This window comes from Scleropages formosus, chromosome 6, assembly GCF_900964775.1.
Source record: "Scleropages formosus chromosome 6, fSclFor1.1, whole genome shotgun sequence".
NCBI classification, from domain to species: Eukaryota; Metazoa; Chordata; class Actinopteri; order Osteoglossiformes; family Osteoglossidae; genus Scleropages; species Scleropages formosus.
This window is the reverse complement of record NC_041811.1, coordinates 4,744,583-4,761,780: the sequence shown is the minus strand read 5'-3', so window position 1 is coordinate 4,761,780 and position 17,198 is coordinate 4,744,583. Positions and strand designations below refer to the sequence as shown.

General features: G+C 43.6%; 1 protein-coding gene across 5 annotated transcripts; it reads left to right on the top strand.

Annotated features, from left to right (window-relative positions):
* The first annotated feature begins 499 nt into the window (after positions 1–499).
* Positions 500–14,445, top strand: LOC108923605 (ubiquitin-conjugating enzyme E2 D4-like). Of its 5 annotated transcripts, XR_001965236.2 has the most exons (8): positions 501–646; positions 1,483–1,546; positions 2,630–2,661; positions 2,762–2,839; positions 10,935–11,040; positions 11,125–11,218; positions 11,610–11,789; positions 12,555–14,445. XR_001965236.2 is itself a non-coding variant. In XM_018734461.2 (7 exons), exons 1-7 carry the CDS (start codon positions 623–625, stop codon positions 12,598–12,600), a joined length of 444 nt encoding a protein of 147 aa, XP_018589977.1. In that variant the 5' UTR covers positions 502–622; the 3' UTR covers positions 12,601–14,444. The 5 variants fall into 5 exon arrangements, 4 of the variants coding, with proteins under 4 accessions (XP_018589980.2, XP_018589976.2, XP_018589977.1 ...); XM_018734461.2 differs by lacking the exon at positions 11,610–11,789 and having other exon boundaries at positions 502–646; positions 12,555–14,444; XM_018734464.2 differs by lacking the exons at positions 11,125–11,218; positions 11,610–11,789; positions 12,555–14,445 and adding an exon at positions 3,523–3,691 and having other exon boundaries at positions 500–646; positions 10,935–11,034.
* Positions 14,446–17,198: the final 2,753 nt, after the last annotated feature.

The window sequence follows — 17,198 nt, the reverse complement described above, 5'->3', positions numbered from 1 at the left end:
TTCATCTGTGGAACACACTCTCTCTCTGTGACACTCACACACTATAATAATAATAATAATAAGAGTGCATTGATTATGTAAAAAGCTTGATACCACAGCAGCAGGTAGCACTGGTGCCTCACTGTTGGACTGTGGGTTTGGAGATGGGTTATAACTGTGGCTTAGTTTCCTTGGGTTTTTTCCAATAGTATAAAAACACGTGTTTCACTTCAGGCGAACTGGTGACTATTGTCCATTTTGTGTATAAGATTGTAGGCAGTTTTGTGGGGATAAATTTAGTATCTTGCTTTGGCTTCGATGAAAGTAGCTAAATACTAGTTATTAATCATTCTGCATCGCTTTCTAGAAAAATGTCTCCTAAATAAAAAAAGATGGTATTATTATTGTTGGTGTAGATTTGTTTGGTTGAAGACTACATCACCCATGAACACATGGTACACGTTCGCCTCGTTTCTCACGTTGATGCGCGTCATGTCCCCGTTCTCCGGGGGGTGGGCGAGTGTCGTGCTTGAGGGAGGAACCGAGACAGGAGACTGACCCGCAGGGGGCAGGAGGGCAGCGCAGGGCAGCACTCGTGTGCAGGCCAGTTCTTGAGCGCCGCGAGCGAGGGAAGTGCGGAGCCATGGCGCTGAAGAGGATCCAGAAGGTGAGTGAGCCGTGCGCCACTTCGCTCGGTATCGGAGCTCAAGCTCACCGCCCCGGCGCGTTGACCGCTGCTGTAAGAGCTCATGAGTGATGTTGTTGTTGTTGAGTTTTCTCGACGTCTTAAGTTAAAATGTTCAGCTAAGTTAAGAGGATAATTATCATCACCATAACGATGATGCATCATCATGATGATGTTGAATGGAAGTTAATGGTATGTTTTAATGAAAGGAGACTGTCTCCTGGTGGACCCCACCTGTGGGGGTGGGGGTGTTGCCAAATGATCATGTCCCCCTTCCCCCGGCAGCGTGTTATCAATGAGCGCGCTGCAGCACGCGGTCTTTCTAAATACAGCACCCCCCCCACTGTCACCATGCCCAAATATGGATAGGAGGCCAGCAGCCCGGGCCCCACCCATGGGTATTTTTATCAGAATTAATGAAGTGCCCCCCCCCCCCCCAGCAGGGTCCTGCAATGCTGGGCCTTCCTGGAGAAATCGCTGTGCTTACTACATTCACAGTACAGACTCTCCGGTAAATGCAAACATGATGTGAGACAAAGTGGATAGCAACTTACGTCATGTGTCAGTATTAGCCCCCCAATTCATGGAACAGGACTAATCTGTCACTGCTCCATATTCTTCTTATTATCTCAGTAGTTTGGTTGAATTTATGTACTTCTCTTTGGTGACCCCTGTGGCTTTCAAGAACATCCTTTGTTGTTGCTGTCGTCGTGTGCCCTGCTGGTCTTTACTGAGCCAAGTCATGGTGTTCCATGCCATGCTGTGCCAGTCTGTTCTGTGCTGTGACAGGACTGTTCTTGTTTTAACCTCACCCACAGGAGTTGACTGATTTGCAGCGAGACCCTCCGGCACAGTGTTCAGCTGGCCCAGTTGGGGAGGACCGTAAGTAAGAGGCAGACAGAAGCTAGCTGCACATGTTAGACATGTCATGTTGACTTCCCTCTTGCTTGGTTTTCACCCCTTCTATAACTTTTGTAACTGTCAATGTGTGTTAGAATATTGGATATGATAAAGTGAAGGAAGAAATAAGATAATTATTTATCTACTGAGTCTGAAATGCGTGTGTCAGGGGACAGAAGCTCCATCTGCATGTGGTTTTTGTTCCAGCCTTGGTCTTTTTTCTCTGATTGTTCCCTTACCTGCCCAGTTAACATATCTGCTTCATGTTTCCCTCACTTAGCATTATAAATAATGTGATTGGTCTCTTATCTGTCTTTATTAACATTCAGATGCATATTTACAATTACATTTATTCATTTAGCAGATGCTTTTCTCCAAAGCAACGTTTACTTCTCAATGAAAATACAATGTGTGCATTACTTTAGCAGAAAGAAAGACAGTTGCAGGTGCATGATTGTGTTCATCAAAGAAATAATGCATAAAACTTTATCTGAATGTCCACAATTCCAAATAACCTTTCTAGTAAATTTTTTTTGAGATATATATATATATATATATATATATATATATATATATATATATATATATATATATATATATATACTGTAAACATTTGTTACACTACAGGAGTAGCTATGTAAAGGTTTATCCGGGCATGATCTTAAAGTTGTAGTTCACGAACATACACACCTTATATAAACTTAAGAGGTCATGGGCAAAGTGAGTCTGGAAGAGGTGAATTTAAAGTATTATTCCACCCATTTAGGACTATGAACATTGTGACTGGATCCTTACCTGTCAAATTAATATATCAACTGCATATTCCACCCACCTAGTATTGTGAACAATATCATTGGTTTTCTACCTGTCTGATTAAAATCAGTTGATTAGCTACAAATGTCAAAAAAAGAAACTGAGCAGTGTGAGCTTATGTGGAATCTCATGGCCCTTGCGTTGGTTGAATTTATTGCACCTCGAAATAAGCATACTCCATCTAAAAGGAGTGTACAGGTTCATTGAGGTCTCCTGTTGAGCAAGTTAATGGTCAATTCTCTGGCTTTGCAGTGTTCCATTGGCAGGCCACCATCATGGGGCCGGTAAGTGGTGCTCTCTACTTACCTTCCCTCCTATGTTCTCCCGAATTAGCCACTGCTCATCCCAAATCACTCTGTCTGCTCTTCCTCTTCTTATTGCTAGAACGACAGTCCCTTCCAGGGTGGAGTCTTCTTCCTGACCATCCACTTCCCTACAGATTACCCCTTTAAACCACCGAAGGTAAACTCATCTGCTTTGCCACTCCCCCTCACTTGCTGAGTGGAGCCTGCACTGTTGATGCTGCCCACTCGATTCTCAACAATTCATGATTAGGCACAGGCACACTGACTCTTTGTGTTACAAATAGTTATTAATTTTTTAATTATATGTTTTCCAGTGTATTGCATTTTCTTCATTGTAATATTTTTTTAAAAAGTTATGCCCATTTTAGAGCAAACACAACCTGCTGTTCTGCGCACAGCCAGTAATGTGTGTTCATACAGAATAGGAATGTGGGATCTCTTAATTTACCTGACTACCTCACAGTGTTTACAGCTCTTGTTTGTTGTTTGTCAGTGGTCAGTAACAAGTTGATGAACATTGCACATGTTTTTGGGATGAATCAGACAACAGTTGTTATTGAAGAAGAGTTAGAAGAGGTGCAGTTTTGTCAGAGATGCCTTTTTTAATTTAGTTTTAATTTTCACATTGCTGCCTGCCTCTTGGATATCTCTGCCTGGGTGTCTGATCACAACCTACAACTAGACTTCTTTAAAACAAGGTTCTTCCACTTCCCAGTTGGTCTGTCTTCCTGTCAAGAACTCTGTCAAATTGGATAACTCGTTCTAACTTGCCTACCTCCTCGGCTTAGAGCCTGGGAGTAATGATTGACTCAGGTCTGTCTTTCTCTCAACATATTGAAGCCACAACCTGGTGCTGCAGATACATCCCGCGTAACATCCACAGGATCCGCCCTATCTCACAACAGAGTCTACGCAACTCCCGGTTCAGGCCATGGTGATATCCTGCCTGGACTACTGCAACTCTCTACTGCCTGGCCTTCCGGCCTCTGCTATCAGACCTCTCCAGATGGTACAGAACGCTGTTCTGTCATGTTTGACCTGCCAAAGTGTTCCCGTGTATCCCCTCCTTGTCTCCTTGCATTGGCTTCTTATAGCTGTCCGGATCAAATTCAAGAGTCTGGCTATGGCCTATGAAATCACCAGTGAACATGCTCCCTGATATTTACAAGACCTGATCACTTGCTAAACCCCAACCAGATTGCTACGCTCCTCCATCTCTACCGGCTTGGTGGTCCCACGCACAAAAGGTTCAAAATCAAAAGCACAAAGGTTTTCGGTTCTGATGTGGTGGAATGATTTCTCACTCAGAGCTGCCGAATCTCTCAACATTTAAGAAAGGTCTAAAAACTCACATTTCTCCCATGATCTTTTAAGCGCGTGATAAACGTGTAAATGCTTAATAATTTTTCATTAGAAATTGTTTGATAAGGCATAAACCTTTATGCAGCTACTTGTGTGATGTTTACTGGTTCATATGGTGGAATGTGACAAATTGAATAGTGGAATCGTGTCTAACTCCAGATCTCTCCGTCTGTTGACGTAATGCACTCATTGTATTTCTCTCTGAGATGTACGTCACTTTGGAGAAAAGCGCCTGCTAAATTAATAAATGTAAGTGTAGATTTTAATATACAGGCAGTCCCCCGGTTTCAAACGTCCGACTTACATACAACCCGTAGTTACAACCCCCTCCCCCCCCCCCCCCCCCCGAAAACCTACTGTATTAAAAATTTGAGTTATATGCAATGATTCGTAATAACAAACAGGTGGTACTTTGCGACGTGCATCAAAACTTTGTGCATTTACAGTGGTTTGTTGACTCATGGGCGGGGCGCATGAGCCCGAATTTAGACAAAGACTTCTTTCTTTTTAGTCAGACCACGTATCTCGTGCCTGTTCCTGTATTTGGCTTGAATTTTTTTGTTTTTACCCTCATAACCATGGCACCAAAGCATAAATGTGATAGTGACGCATCAAAGAAAAGGAAAATGATCACTATTGAAACTAAAGTGGAAATAATAAAGCGAAAGGTGAAATGCCAATGAGCAGTGGAAAAGCGAACATTAAAGTTTCTTTAATGTTTTGCACACGTGTGCGTGCCCATACACACTCTTCCTCTCTCAGGGAGCACTCAGCTATGAGACACTTCTCAACCTGTTCCCAGTTGCGGAATCTCACTTGAGACAATCGTCCCCTCTATGTTCTCAAACCTTCCTCGCTTTGCTCTTCCAAGTCCTGTCCCTTATCGTTCTCCAGTCCCATTCCACGTCTCTTTGATAATGACCGCCCGTCTTGTCCCTTGACCATGATTTCAGATCTTCACTTCTGTTAGCTTGCCGACCATTCGCCCATCCCCGAGCACGAGAATAAGTCTAGTCCTTTGATTCGGAATAAACAATCCTGCACTTGGGTCCAGCCTCCTCCGTGTCGTCTTTTCATCGTATTGTTATCATTGTCATTACATTGTATTATTATTACTGTATTGTTATGTTTTAGTGTATCCGGAAGTGTTTCTTTAATGTTGTTTATGCATAGAAAGGTACAGTATACTAAGACAAACATTTCACAAACTGACGTTAGATGCCCACCATACCTAACTGTTCCGATTTACGTCAAAATGCGACTTAGGCTGAGGAACGGAAATTGTTTGTAATCCGGGGACTGCCTGTAGTTCAAAGTTACGCTGCACATCCTTCTGTTCAAAATTGGTCAGCAAGTGGGATTGAATAGGTGATTGTGAAGATCCAACTGTTATTTTCAGTAACTTTAAATGAGTTCAGATTTTAATATAGGTCCAAGTTAATATAAAATAAACATCTACAATAATTTTTAATATGGTTTCATTTGAGATTTTTCCTAAACCTAAGTTGTGATTAATTTGAGAGACTTCTGTATTATGTAGCTTTTATAGATTTTTGTTTTATTAGTAGTCACAGGGTCTTCGGATTTACAAAGAAATTGAGTTAAGAACAGCCTTCCAGTTCCTTTTGTGCTTTTAAGGTGAGGAGCTTGTTATATGATATATATGGGTTTAACTGAATTTAAAAAAACAGCAATTTAGGAGCTGGCTTTACGGCTAGTGTACATGAAGTTCTAACAGCTGTGCAGAAATTTTTTGCAAGGTGTTTTTTTTTCTTCTTCAAGAATAAAAAAATGTTTATTTACAGGGGTGTGGAAACGTTCAATCCTTGACGGTTGAATGGTGAGGCTTAACTATCTTGACAAGCATGAAATGCATTTCATTTTATGCTAAAGGGGGTGCATTTCTGATTGTTACGTAGCATTAAAAACTGGTTCAATATAATTGTAAATTTGCCGAAGTGAGCAGGATATTAACCTATCCGGGTATTTATTATTATCATCATCTCCCTCTCACCCGCATGTGGTGTCTTGGTGTCTTCATGGTGTGTGTGTGTGTGTGTGTGTGTGTGTCTTCCTTAAGTTCGGGTGCTCTACCAGAAGCCTTAGTTTGAGGGTTCTATGCAGTATCTTGGCTGTTCCTAGGACTGCACTCTTCTGGAGAGAGACTTCAAATGTTATTCTCAGAACCTGCTGGAGCCATTCTCCCCGTTTGGGGGTCACAGCCCCTTGCTCCTTCTTTCTGATATTGCTATCACTTGGAATTGCCACATCAATCAAAATTGCCTTCTTTTCCTCCTTGTCGACTACTACGATGTCTGGTTGGTTGGCCAGCAACTGTTTGTCAGTCTGGAACTTGAAGTCCCACAGAACCTTAACTCTGCTGTTTTCAACCACCTTTGGTGGTGCCTCCCATTTGGACTTGGGGATTTCTAGTCTGTATTCTGCACAGATGTTCCTGTACACTATCCTAACCACTCAGTTATGCCTCTCAGTGTATGCTGTCCCAGCTTGCATCTTACACCCTGCTACTGTGTGCTGGACTGTTTCAGGGGCATCTTTGCACAGCCTGCACCTTGGGTCCTGCCTGCTATAGTAGACCTTGGCCTCTATGGATCTTGTACATAGAGCCTGTTCTTGTGCTGCCATGATCCGAAACTCTGTGCTGTCCTTCAGACCCGCCTTTTCCAGCCACTGGTAGGATTTCTTGATGTCAGCCACTCCCTCTATCTTTTGATGGTAGAGCCCTTGGAGGGGCTTGGTCTTCCATGATGTCTCCTCTTCTTTCTCATCACCCCCTGTCTTCTGCTGCCTGCGGTACTCACTTAGCGGTTTGTCCGGGGCACCATCTTTGTTGATGTACTCTTGGTTGCTTCTTGTTTCATCCTGAATAGTGTCTCTTACACTTATTAACCCTCGGCCCTCCTCTTTTCACTTATTGTACAGTCTCAGTGTGCTGGACTTTAGGTAGAACCCTCCGTACATTGTGAGAAGTTTTCATGTCTTGACATCTATGGCATCTATGTCCTCCTGTAGCCAACTTATTATTCCAGCTGGGTATCTTCTGACTGGTAGGGCATACATGTTGATAGCTTAGATCTTAGTCCTACCATTGAGCTGACTTCTCAGGATCTACCTTACTCTTTGGAGGTGTTTGGTTGTGGCTGGCCTCCTTGCTGCCATGTCATGGTTTCCATTGACCTGTGGGCTACCCAAGTACTTGTAGCTGTCCTGTATGTCTGCAGTTCTGCCTTCTGGTAACTCCACTCCTTCAGTCCTGATCACCTTCCCTCTTTTTGCTACAGTCTGAATGACATTCCAATGTCATCGCTGTATATCCTGGTGAGGTAGATCAGTGAATTGATGTCTCGTTCACTCCTGGCATAGAGCCTGATGCCAACCATGTAGAGGTAGTGGCTTATGGTTACTCCACTTCTGAACTTGTATCCATATCCACTCTTTGTGATAATCTGACTGTGGGGGTTCAGGCCTATGCAGAACAGCAGTAAGGACAGTGCATCACCTTGGTATATTCTGCACTTGATAGTCACTTGTGCGATGGCCTTGGAGTTAGCTTCTAGTGTTGTTTTCCAGAGCCCCACTGAGTTCTTGAGGAAGGCTTTCAGTGTCCTGTTGGCCTTGTATAGTGTCAAGCACTCCAGTATTCATGTGTGGGGTATTGAGTCGTAGGATTTCTTGTAATCAATCCTGGCAGTGCTCAGGTTGGTCTGTCTGATCTTAGAGTCCTGGGTAATTGCTCTATCAACCAGTAGCTGGTGCTTTGACCCTCTGCTGTTGTTTCCAATGCCCTTCTGAGCTTCTTTCATATACTGACTCGTGCCTGTTCAACTTGGCCGCTGTGATGGATGAGACGAGCTTCCATGTTGTGGAGAGGCAGGTTATCAGCCAGTAGTTTGAAGGTGTTGTACCCTTGTGGGGATCCTTCATGGTCAGGACTGTCTTGCTCTGTGTTAACCAGTCTGGGTGAGACCCTGATGTTAGCAGTTCATTCATTTGTGCTGCCAAGTGTTCATGGAGTCCAGTTAGCTTCTTCAGTCAATAAATGTGGATCGTGTCAAGTCCTGGTGCTGTCCAGCTCTTCATACTTGAGACTCGGTGTTGGTTGTATGCTTTTGTGACAATGACTGGTTCTTGCTCTGGGAGGTTGCGGTTGTCTGTTCTGAAGTCCACCAGCCATTGGGCATTAACATGGTGTTATGCCTCCTTCTCCCATATATCCTTCCAGTATTGCTTAGACTCAGTCTTGAGTGGATCTGCTCTTGTGCTGTTGTTCTCTTGCAGCTGGGAGTACACTCTAGATGGTTATTTGGAGAACAGGCCATTTATTTTCCTGGCCTCTGCTTCTCTAGTGTATTTCTTCACCCTAGCAGACAGAGCTATCTTTGTTTAGCAGTGTCCAGGGCCTCACTTATGGACATCTTTCTGTACTTCTTTCTCATCCAGGATCTGTCTTCAATCACACCCTTCTGCACCTCTGTTAGCCGGCTAATGTATCGCCGGGTTTCCTTGATCTTGGCCTCAGCCTTCTTTGCCATGGAGGGCACTCTCGGCATCTTGCGATCTTGATCTTATAGCCCAGCATCTCTGGGATTACTGTTAGATATAAAAGCTCATTCATTTCTGTGATGGTAGTAGTGGGGATAGTGAGCAGAGTTGTGTTGACATCTGAAAGCATCTGTTCTGATGGGAGTTTGTCAGTGAGCCGTGGGAGTCGGGTCCGGGGATTGACTGTATTCTGTTCGGCATTGATTCTCGTGGTCAGCTCAGAGGATTCAGCTGTCATAATCAGTAGGGTTTTGTTAGCTGGTTCTGTAACCCTGCTCTCCTCCATCAGGGGTAGTCCTTTACTACCTCTAGGCCATACAATTGCTGTTTTTTACTTACAACTCCAGCTGCTACTTTTTTTTACTTGCAAATCAATTTATTTTTATAGAGCGCTCTTCTCATGCAGCGACCCAGTGCAACTGTTTACCCTTTTTTATTATATATAGCGAGAGAGAGACAGAGAGCGAGAGAGAGAAATACAGCTGGTAGCGTAGTGGTTAGAACTATTTCCTTTGGTTCCACAGGTTGCAGGGTTGAATCCCACCTCCAGCTATAGTACTCTTGAACAAGGTACTTTCCCTAAATTGCCCCAGTAAAATTACCCAGCTTTATAAAAGGGTAAATAGCTGTAAGTAACTTAACGTTGTAAGTCAATGTGGAGAAAAGCACCTGCTAAATTAATAAATGTAAATACTTTTCTGTATTACATTCCTGGCATTGTCAGATGCTCTCCAGTCAGCTAGAGGGGCCTCCCTCTCCTCGGTCCTCATCCTCCTTGACCTGTCTACAGCATTCAACACTATCAACCACCAAATTCTATTCTCCTCTCTTGGTCAGCTTGGCATCAAAGGAACAACATTAAAATGGTCCGAGTCCTACCTATCAGACAGATCCTACCAAGCGGTCTGGCAGGGCTCCCATCCATCTCCTCAGCCTCTCTCAACTGGTGTCCTACAGGGCTTGGTACTGGGCCCTCTACTCTTGTCAGTCTACACATACATACGGCATAACATCCGCAGGATCCGTCCTCATCTAACAACAGACTCTGCACAACTAATTATCCAGGCCATAGTGATATCCCGTCTGGACTACTGCAACTCTTGTGTCTAGCCTACCCTTTCACTCAGAACTGCTGAATCTGCCCACGTTTGAAAAAGGTCTTAAAACTCACCTCTTCCGGACTCTCTTCTCCCATGATCTCTTAAGTTCGTGTAATGTGTAGAAGTTCATGCTCTATAACTTTGAGGTCATACCCTTTGTACAACGGATTAACCTTCATGCAGCTACTCACGTAATGTAATGTAAATGTTTATTTAAAAAAAAAAAAAAGGAATGTGATTAGGAATCGATATTCAGGTAAAGTTTTATGCAGTTACTCGTGTGTACACTGGTTCGTATGGTGGAAAATAACTAAACTTTAGAATCACGCATTCGCTTTTTCTGTTAATGTAATGCACGCATTGTATTTTTTATGAGATGTACGCTGCTTTAGAGAAAAGTGTCTGCTAAATGAATAAATGTAAAGGTATTGGAGGTTACAGTGTTACCCTTTAACTGTAGTAAAGTTTACTGTGCATGTTTTAATCATTTCTGCAGTGATCGCTATTAATGGTTTTATGATTTAATGCCCCAGTGTTTCATTTTCTGTTACGACATGTTATACTAGTAGTTTCTGGTTTTAACTTTTAAATTAAAAGTGCCACAGCACAGTGGCACAGCGAGTAGTGCTGCTATTTCATAGTGCCTGGGTGGTACAAGAGGACATGGGTTTGATGCCCGCTCAGTCTGTGTGGAGTTTGCATGTTCTCCCTGCATCTGCGTGGGTTTTCTCCCACAGTCAAAAACATGCTGTTCAGGTTCACCCATAATGTGTGAGTGACAGAGTGTGTTCCACTGATGTATGGATGAATGACCCATTGTATGTAGTGTATCTAGCAGTGCAAGTCACCTTGGTGAATAAGGTGTGTAGACTGGGAACACTACATAGAGTTCATTGGAAGTCGCTTTGGAGAAAAGCATCTGCTCAATGAATAACTGTATGTGACACTTAGCTTAACTTCAAAGTTGATTCACATCACAAATAAGTGAATAAGCTCTGTCATGAACCAAGATATTAATTTACTTTTTATTGTGTGACCATAATGTGATGGTGAAAATATATTGTTGTTTATATATTGATGCATTATTGATTACCTGTATATTATATATTATTATTTTTCCAGATGTGTTGTATTCAGTGTTTTTGAATTATTTAATTAGAATTTATATAACAATGAAATTTAAAAAAAAAAAATCTTTCGGAAATTTCTTCTTTGCGGTATTTCTAGGTAGCATTTACCACTAAGATCTTCCACCCCAACATCAACAGCAATGGCAGTATTTGCCTGGACATCCTGCGGTCGCAGTGGTCACCTGCACTCACCGTTTCCAAAGGTACGACCTGTTTGTGGTTCCCCAGAGAGAACGCATCCAGTACCCAGTGCCACACTCACTTGGTTAAACGTTCCTCTCCTCCAGTCCTCCTATCCATCTGCTCATTGCTGTGTGACCCAAACCCGGATGACCCGCTAGTACCAGAGATCGCACACACCTACAAAGCTGACAGAGAAAAGTGAGTTGTGATACACATTTGGAACCTCTTTTAGCCTTGTTGTTCTGTACGTGTGTACCTGGATATTTACTAAAGGCAAAAGGTTATTTTTAGTTAAAAACAATACTCAAGGTAAAAAAAAAAATCAGAGTTGCACAGCTTTACTATGCTGCATGTTTTAACGTAGAATTACGTGTCGTGTGGGTGGTGAGCCCCGACCCACTCGGCCAAATATCAGGTCAGTCGCTGGTGCATCCACGTATATGGGCTCGTACTGCACGGCAGTGTCGGGTGCGCGAGAAGTCGATGGTTGAGGCTCCGAGGCCGCCTGAGGCAATTTTGCAGCCTCCTGCGCCGCCTTCTCCTGCGCACCCTGTCGCTGAGCCAGTGTCTTGCTTGGCTGTGTCTGCAGTTTTCCTGCCGGCGCGACGCTGTGACGTGGTTTGAACGTGATGACATGTAGCGCAACGTGCGGCAACTCTATAACGAGCCAAATGAGGGACATTTTCGCAACGATGCCAGCTCGCTCAAGCTGAACCAGCAGCGCCCATTCATATCTCGTTTGATGCGGTGTTCCTTCCTCTGTCTAACGGTATATGCCCTATCTCTCTGTGTCTTTTCATTTGCGAGCAGTAGCGGCGAGGGTTGCATTTTTTCGTGACAGGCAGTTCCCAAGTTACCCTCCCTATTGAGGAGAAAGATGTAGAACGCTACGTAGTTGTACGTCAAAACTAGATGCCTTTAAAGGTTTCCTGCCCCCCTTAGTGGATATTCAGCTATGTGTCGGTTTCACAATTTAGCATTGTTTCCAGAAAAAGAGCCACAAGATGGCAGGCAGATGAAAATATTATGATGTAATTGAGATACCATAAAATACAATTATCTTAAAATGCCCATTGACTCCTTGTGTTGAGTTATCGTGTTGCAAGAGGCTTTTTAAATGTATATTTTCTCATGTATTTTGTAAAATTTCTGTCTGTAAGACCAGTTTTTACCTGCTGAGCCATTAAATGGGCAGTGAAGTCATGGATAGCAACATGGGGTTAGAGTGGTGAGAAAATGATTAACCTTGAGCATATTTATGGAATAAGTTGGTTAGCAGTCATGATTGAATAGGAGTTTGTGGAAACAACATTTATTTTAAGTAAGTTTAAATTAGTTTAAATTTTACTGCAGTTGGGAGTCAATAAAAAGTAAAAAACAAGATTGGTGAAGAAATCGAGGAAAAGCATTTTTAAGCTTTTATTGATTGTAACTTGGGGATAACTTTAATTTTCAAGTTAGAAACAAAATAAGTTAAGAACAGGTTTCCAGCATGAACTGTGTTTGTAATTAATGGCCCTTTTTTCTCATTCAGGTACAACCGACTTGCAATGGAATGGACGCAGAAGTATGCAATGTGAAGGGGAAACACGGAGGACATGACGCTGAAATAGTGAATGAGGACTTGGAATACAGAACATTTTTTTAGTGTGAACAGTGCCAAGGAGAATGTCAGTGAGGGCCAGAGATGAAGGAGGAACAACAAACCAGCTGCTCTCTTTGACTACCCTGTTCAGTTGGCTGAGACACACAAGTCCACAATGGACAGACAGCTGGACAAATCACCAATATGCAGCATGACCTTTATCCTCCTCTCAATACCAAAGGACACCCATCCTTGTGACAGACATGGCTCTTTTTACAACTCTCATTGTTAATATTTATTGAAATAGAAATGTTGCTGTGATTATGATGAAATTTTACTATTTATCTTCTGAAGGGCTTGTAATCATGTCAGGAGATGAGGCTTCTCTGATAACAGCCTGACTTTTCTTGTGTCCATGCAGGCCCTGTGGAGTATGTTTGCCGTGCGTGATGCACGGTTGACCCCGACAATATGTCAGTCAGAAAGTCAGCCCAAAGTTCTGGTAGAATCATAAACCTCTGCATCTTCCCTTCTGTTGAGACATTATAGGAAAGTTTTGCATAGTAGTAAGAGATTTTCATCCATACAGGCTGTTTTACAAGTGTTCACATACACATGCATATGTTGATATAATGAGAAAACTGAACTTTATTTCTGCTGTCAAATTATTTCCCTTTATGTAAACACACTTGTGGCCTTGGAGACAAGAAATATTGAAGAAACATTGTTTTTGCTGAGTCATCCTGTTTCTGATGTGCCACATAGGCCAAACACATCTAAACTGAATCTAGTGGGGCATGGATGCCTGCCAGAGCAACTCACTTGAGATTCATCGTTCTGTCTTTTTGCTTTCATTTTGCTTCAGAGACACCCAGAAATGTGCGTATTAGTGAAAACAATACTCTGGTAATATTTACTTTAAAAGTAGAACACTCAAGAAATCTGAGTATGTGTAAAGTCAAAGAATCTACTCAAGGGTAAAGTTACTTTGATTCAAATTATGCTTTTTATTGTTCTGAACCACCTGCAACGTTAACAGCTTTAGTGTGTGGTTTGAATTTTTTAAGGAGAAAATATATATTTTCAACAAACCAAACCATTGCTGTTCCAATAAAGTTGTTGGGAATAATGGTAACAAAATACAAACAAAATAAAAGAACAGTCTGCTAGCTTACAAACTTGTTATAAAACAAGCTATGGTAGCACAGTTGTTAGTTGCTTCTTTTGGATCTGAAGGGTGTTGGTTTAAAGCCTGCCTACAAAATGAGCAAGGTACTTAGCCTAAACTGCTCCACCTAGCTGTATAAATGGGTAAATAGTTGCGGGTATCTTAAGATTGGCTTAGGAAAAAAAGTGTCAGCTAAGTGAATAACGCACGTGTCAAGCTAGGTTTGGGTGTTGTGGAATTTAGTTTGAATAGATAAGTCTGAAACGTCAAGGCTTTTATTCCTTCCAACTATCTGTACAAGCAGCATGCTGGGAGCAACTCCAAAGAAAAGGTCCCCAAACAACGCTCGATCAAAGTTATCGATATTAACCTTCTGTTGCATTAACACTTCTCATATGCTATGAGATACAAATAATGAATGATAATAAATATCCATCCATACAATTTCAATAAACTGCTTGTTCTGGGCAAGGTCACGTTGAACCAGAGCCTATCCTGGAGATACTGGCTGCAAGGTGAGGGGTGGTACACCCTGGACAGGACACCAGTCCGCTGAAGGGTAGCCACATGTGCACAAACTTACTCACTTACTCACACACTATGGGCAATTTAGTGTCACCAATTCACCTTAACTTAGACTACGGAAAGAAACCCTCAGAAACATGGAGATAAAATGCAAACTACATGCAGACCGAGCAGTATAATAAATATATGTGCTATTCTTTGTAGTACAGTACCTCATTGTGCATTATGTGTTGGAGGATCGTCGCTGCAGTTGTGATTCCGGTAAGTTTATTTGTTGCTACCGCTATATCCCGACGCTTATCCTTCTTGTGTACTGTAGCTGTGCAGATAGAGAGAAACAATTAGTTGTTTTTTTGTGCAGTTGTTGTTTGTTTGTATGTATGTATTTATTTATTTGAATTTGTGGCTTATTAGGGTGGGGGGCGTGATAGCGTGGCGCGTTTGGCCAGGTCCTGCTCTCTGGTGGGTCTGGGGTTCGAGTCCCGCTGGGGGTGCCGTGCGACAGACTGGCATCCCATCCTGGGTGTATCCCCTCCCTCTCCAGCCCTTCGCCCTGCATTGCCAGGTTAGGCTCCAGTTTGCCGTGACCCCTCTTGGGACAAGCGGCTTCAGCCAGTGTGTGTGTGTGTGTTAGGGTACGTGTCAAGGTAAAAATACTGTGTCCCGTACTGTACAGGGGTTGTGACTGGTTGATTTGATTAATCGTGTCTGTCTGTTTTGGTTACCATTGCCGGAGTAGTTTTGATTTAGACTCTCAGCTGAGTTGAATTAACCTGGTTCAAATAGCAGCTGGTGACCCGTAGCAGCAGCCTCTTGTTGCTAAGACTCGGGGTGCAAAGATTAGGGAGTCTACCTGTGGGAGTCCACTAAAGGGAGGCCTCCACCACTACGTGAATTCTGCCTTCATCATCATGTTCAAACATGTTGAACATCAAAGCTGTCTACGGCAACCAAACTGTGCGACACCACCACCACCATCAGAGACTTAGATGCTCCTGCTGCTACAGTAACCTGGTTTATCCTTGTCTATCAAGCCCTCCATCTTGTTTCAACCTCTCCATGGGACTCTGGAATTGCCAATCTGCTGTGAGAAAGGCTGACTTCATACCAGCCTATGCCTCCCATCTCTCACTGGACCTCCTGGCCCTAACTGAAACCTGGATTACCTCAGACAACACAGCCACACCTGCAGCCCTCTCCATTAACTACTCTTTCTCCCACACCCCTTGTCCCTCCAGCAGAGTTGAAGGCACAGGCCTGCTCACCTCTTCCCGGTGGGAATATTCTCTTCTCCCTCTCCAACTACATGACCTGCCCTCCTTTGAATTGCATGTTGTATCCATCACTGCCCCAATCACTCTTTTTGTGGTTGTTCTGTACCCGCCCTTTCTACCGCTTCATGGATGACCTTGTGTTGAGCTCTCTCCCAAGGGACAACACTCCGCTGATCCTCCTGAATGACTTCAACCTGCATGGGGAGGACATTCATGCAAGCAGCCTTTTGCAGCTCCTGCATTCCTTTGACCTCTCCCTGTCCCAGTCCCCTGCTACTCACAAAGCTGGCAATCGCCTTGACCTTGTCTTTTCCCGTAACTGTGGCTGTCCTCTCTGTTACTCTACTGCATGTCTCCCATCATTTCTTTATCTCTTTCCACCCATGCCTTATCACTAATCCCTCTCCTTCTTCTGCACCCATTGTCACCTTCTGCCACAACTTAAAATCACTCTTGTGTTCCTGCCAGGGGGGCGCGGTGGGTTGGACCACAGTCCTGCTCTCCGGTGGGTCTGGGGTTCGAGTCCTGCTTGGGGTGCCTTGCGACGGACTGGCGTCCCGTCCTGGGTGTGTCCCCTCCCCCTCTGGCCTTACGCCGTGTTGCCGGGTAGGCTCCGGTTCCCCGTGACCTCGTAAGGGACAAGCGGTTCTGAAAATGTGTGTGTGTGTGTGTGTGTGTGTGTGTTCCTGCCTTGCCTCTCTCCCTTCTGCTGCACAATTCTCAGATCTATAAACAGACAATGCCACTAGCATTTTCCTATCTGCCCTATCTTCCTCTCTTGACTGTCCACTAACTTCCAGACCAGCACACCACAGTGTCACCCCATAGCTGACTGACATGCTATCAGAAAGATCCTATCAAGTGGTCTGGCAGGGTTCACGTTCTTCTCTCCTGCCTCTCTCAACTGGTGTCCTGCAGGGCTTAGCACTGGGTCCTCTGCTTTTCTCAATCTACATCTCCTCCCTTGACTCTGTCATCGCCTCCCATGGATTCAACTATCACTGCTACACTGATGATACCCAGTTCTTCCTCTCATTTCCACCTGAAGCATCAGAAATTTCCATGCACATCGCTGAGTCTGTGGGACATCTCTACATGGATGTCTAATCACCACCTACAACTCAGCCCCTTCAAAACAGAGATCCTATACCTTCCACCTGGCTTGTCTTCCTGTCATGACCTCTTGAAAAACTGGACAACTCACTCATTTTGCCTACCTCCTCAGTTAAGAGTCTGGGAGTAATGATTGATTCAAGTCTTTCTCTCAACACATCGAAGCCAGAACCTGGACTTGCAAATACATCTTGCATAACATCCGCAGGATCCGTCCTTTCCTCACAACAGACTCTGCGCAACTACTTATCCAGGCCACGGTGACATCCCATCTAGACTACTGCAACTCTTTCCTGTCTGGCCTTCCTGCTACTGCCATCAAACCTTTACAGTTCATACAGAACACTGCTGCCCAAGTTGTTTCACTTACTGAAGCGCCCCCATGTATCCCCTCTACTCATTTCTCAGCATTGGCTTCCAATAGCTGCCTGGATCAAATTTAAGACCCTGGTTATGGCTTACAAAATCAATGCATCAAGAAAACTACTCCCAGCTATCTGCAAGACTTGATCA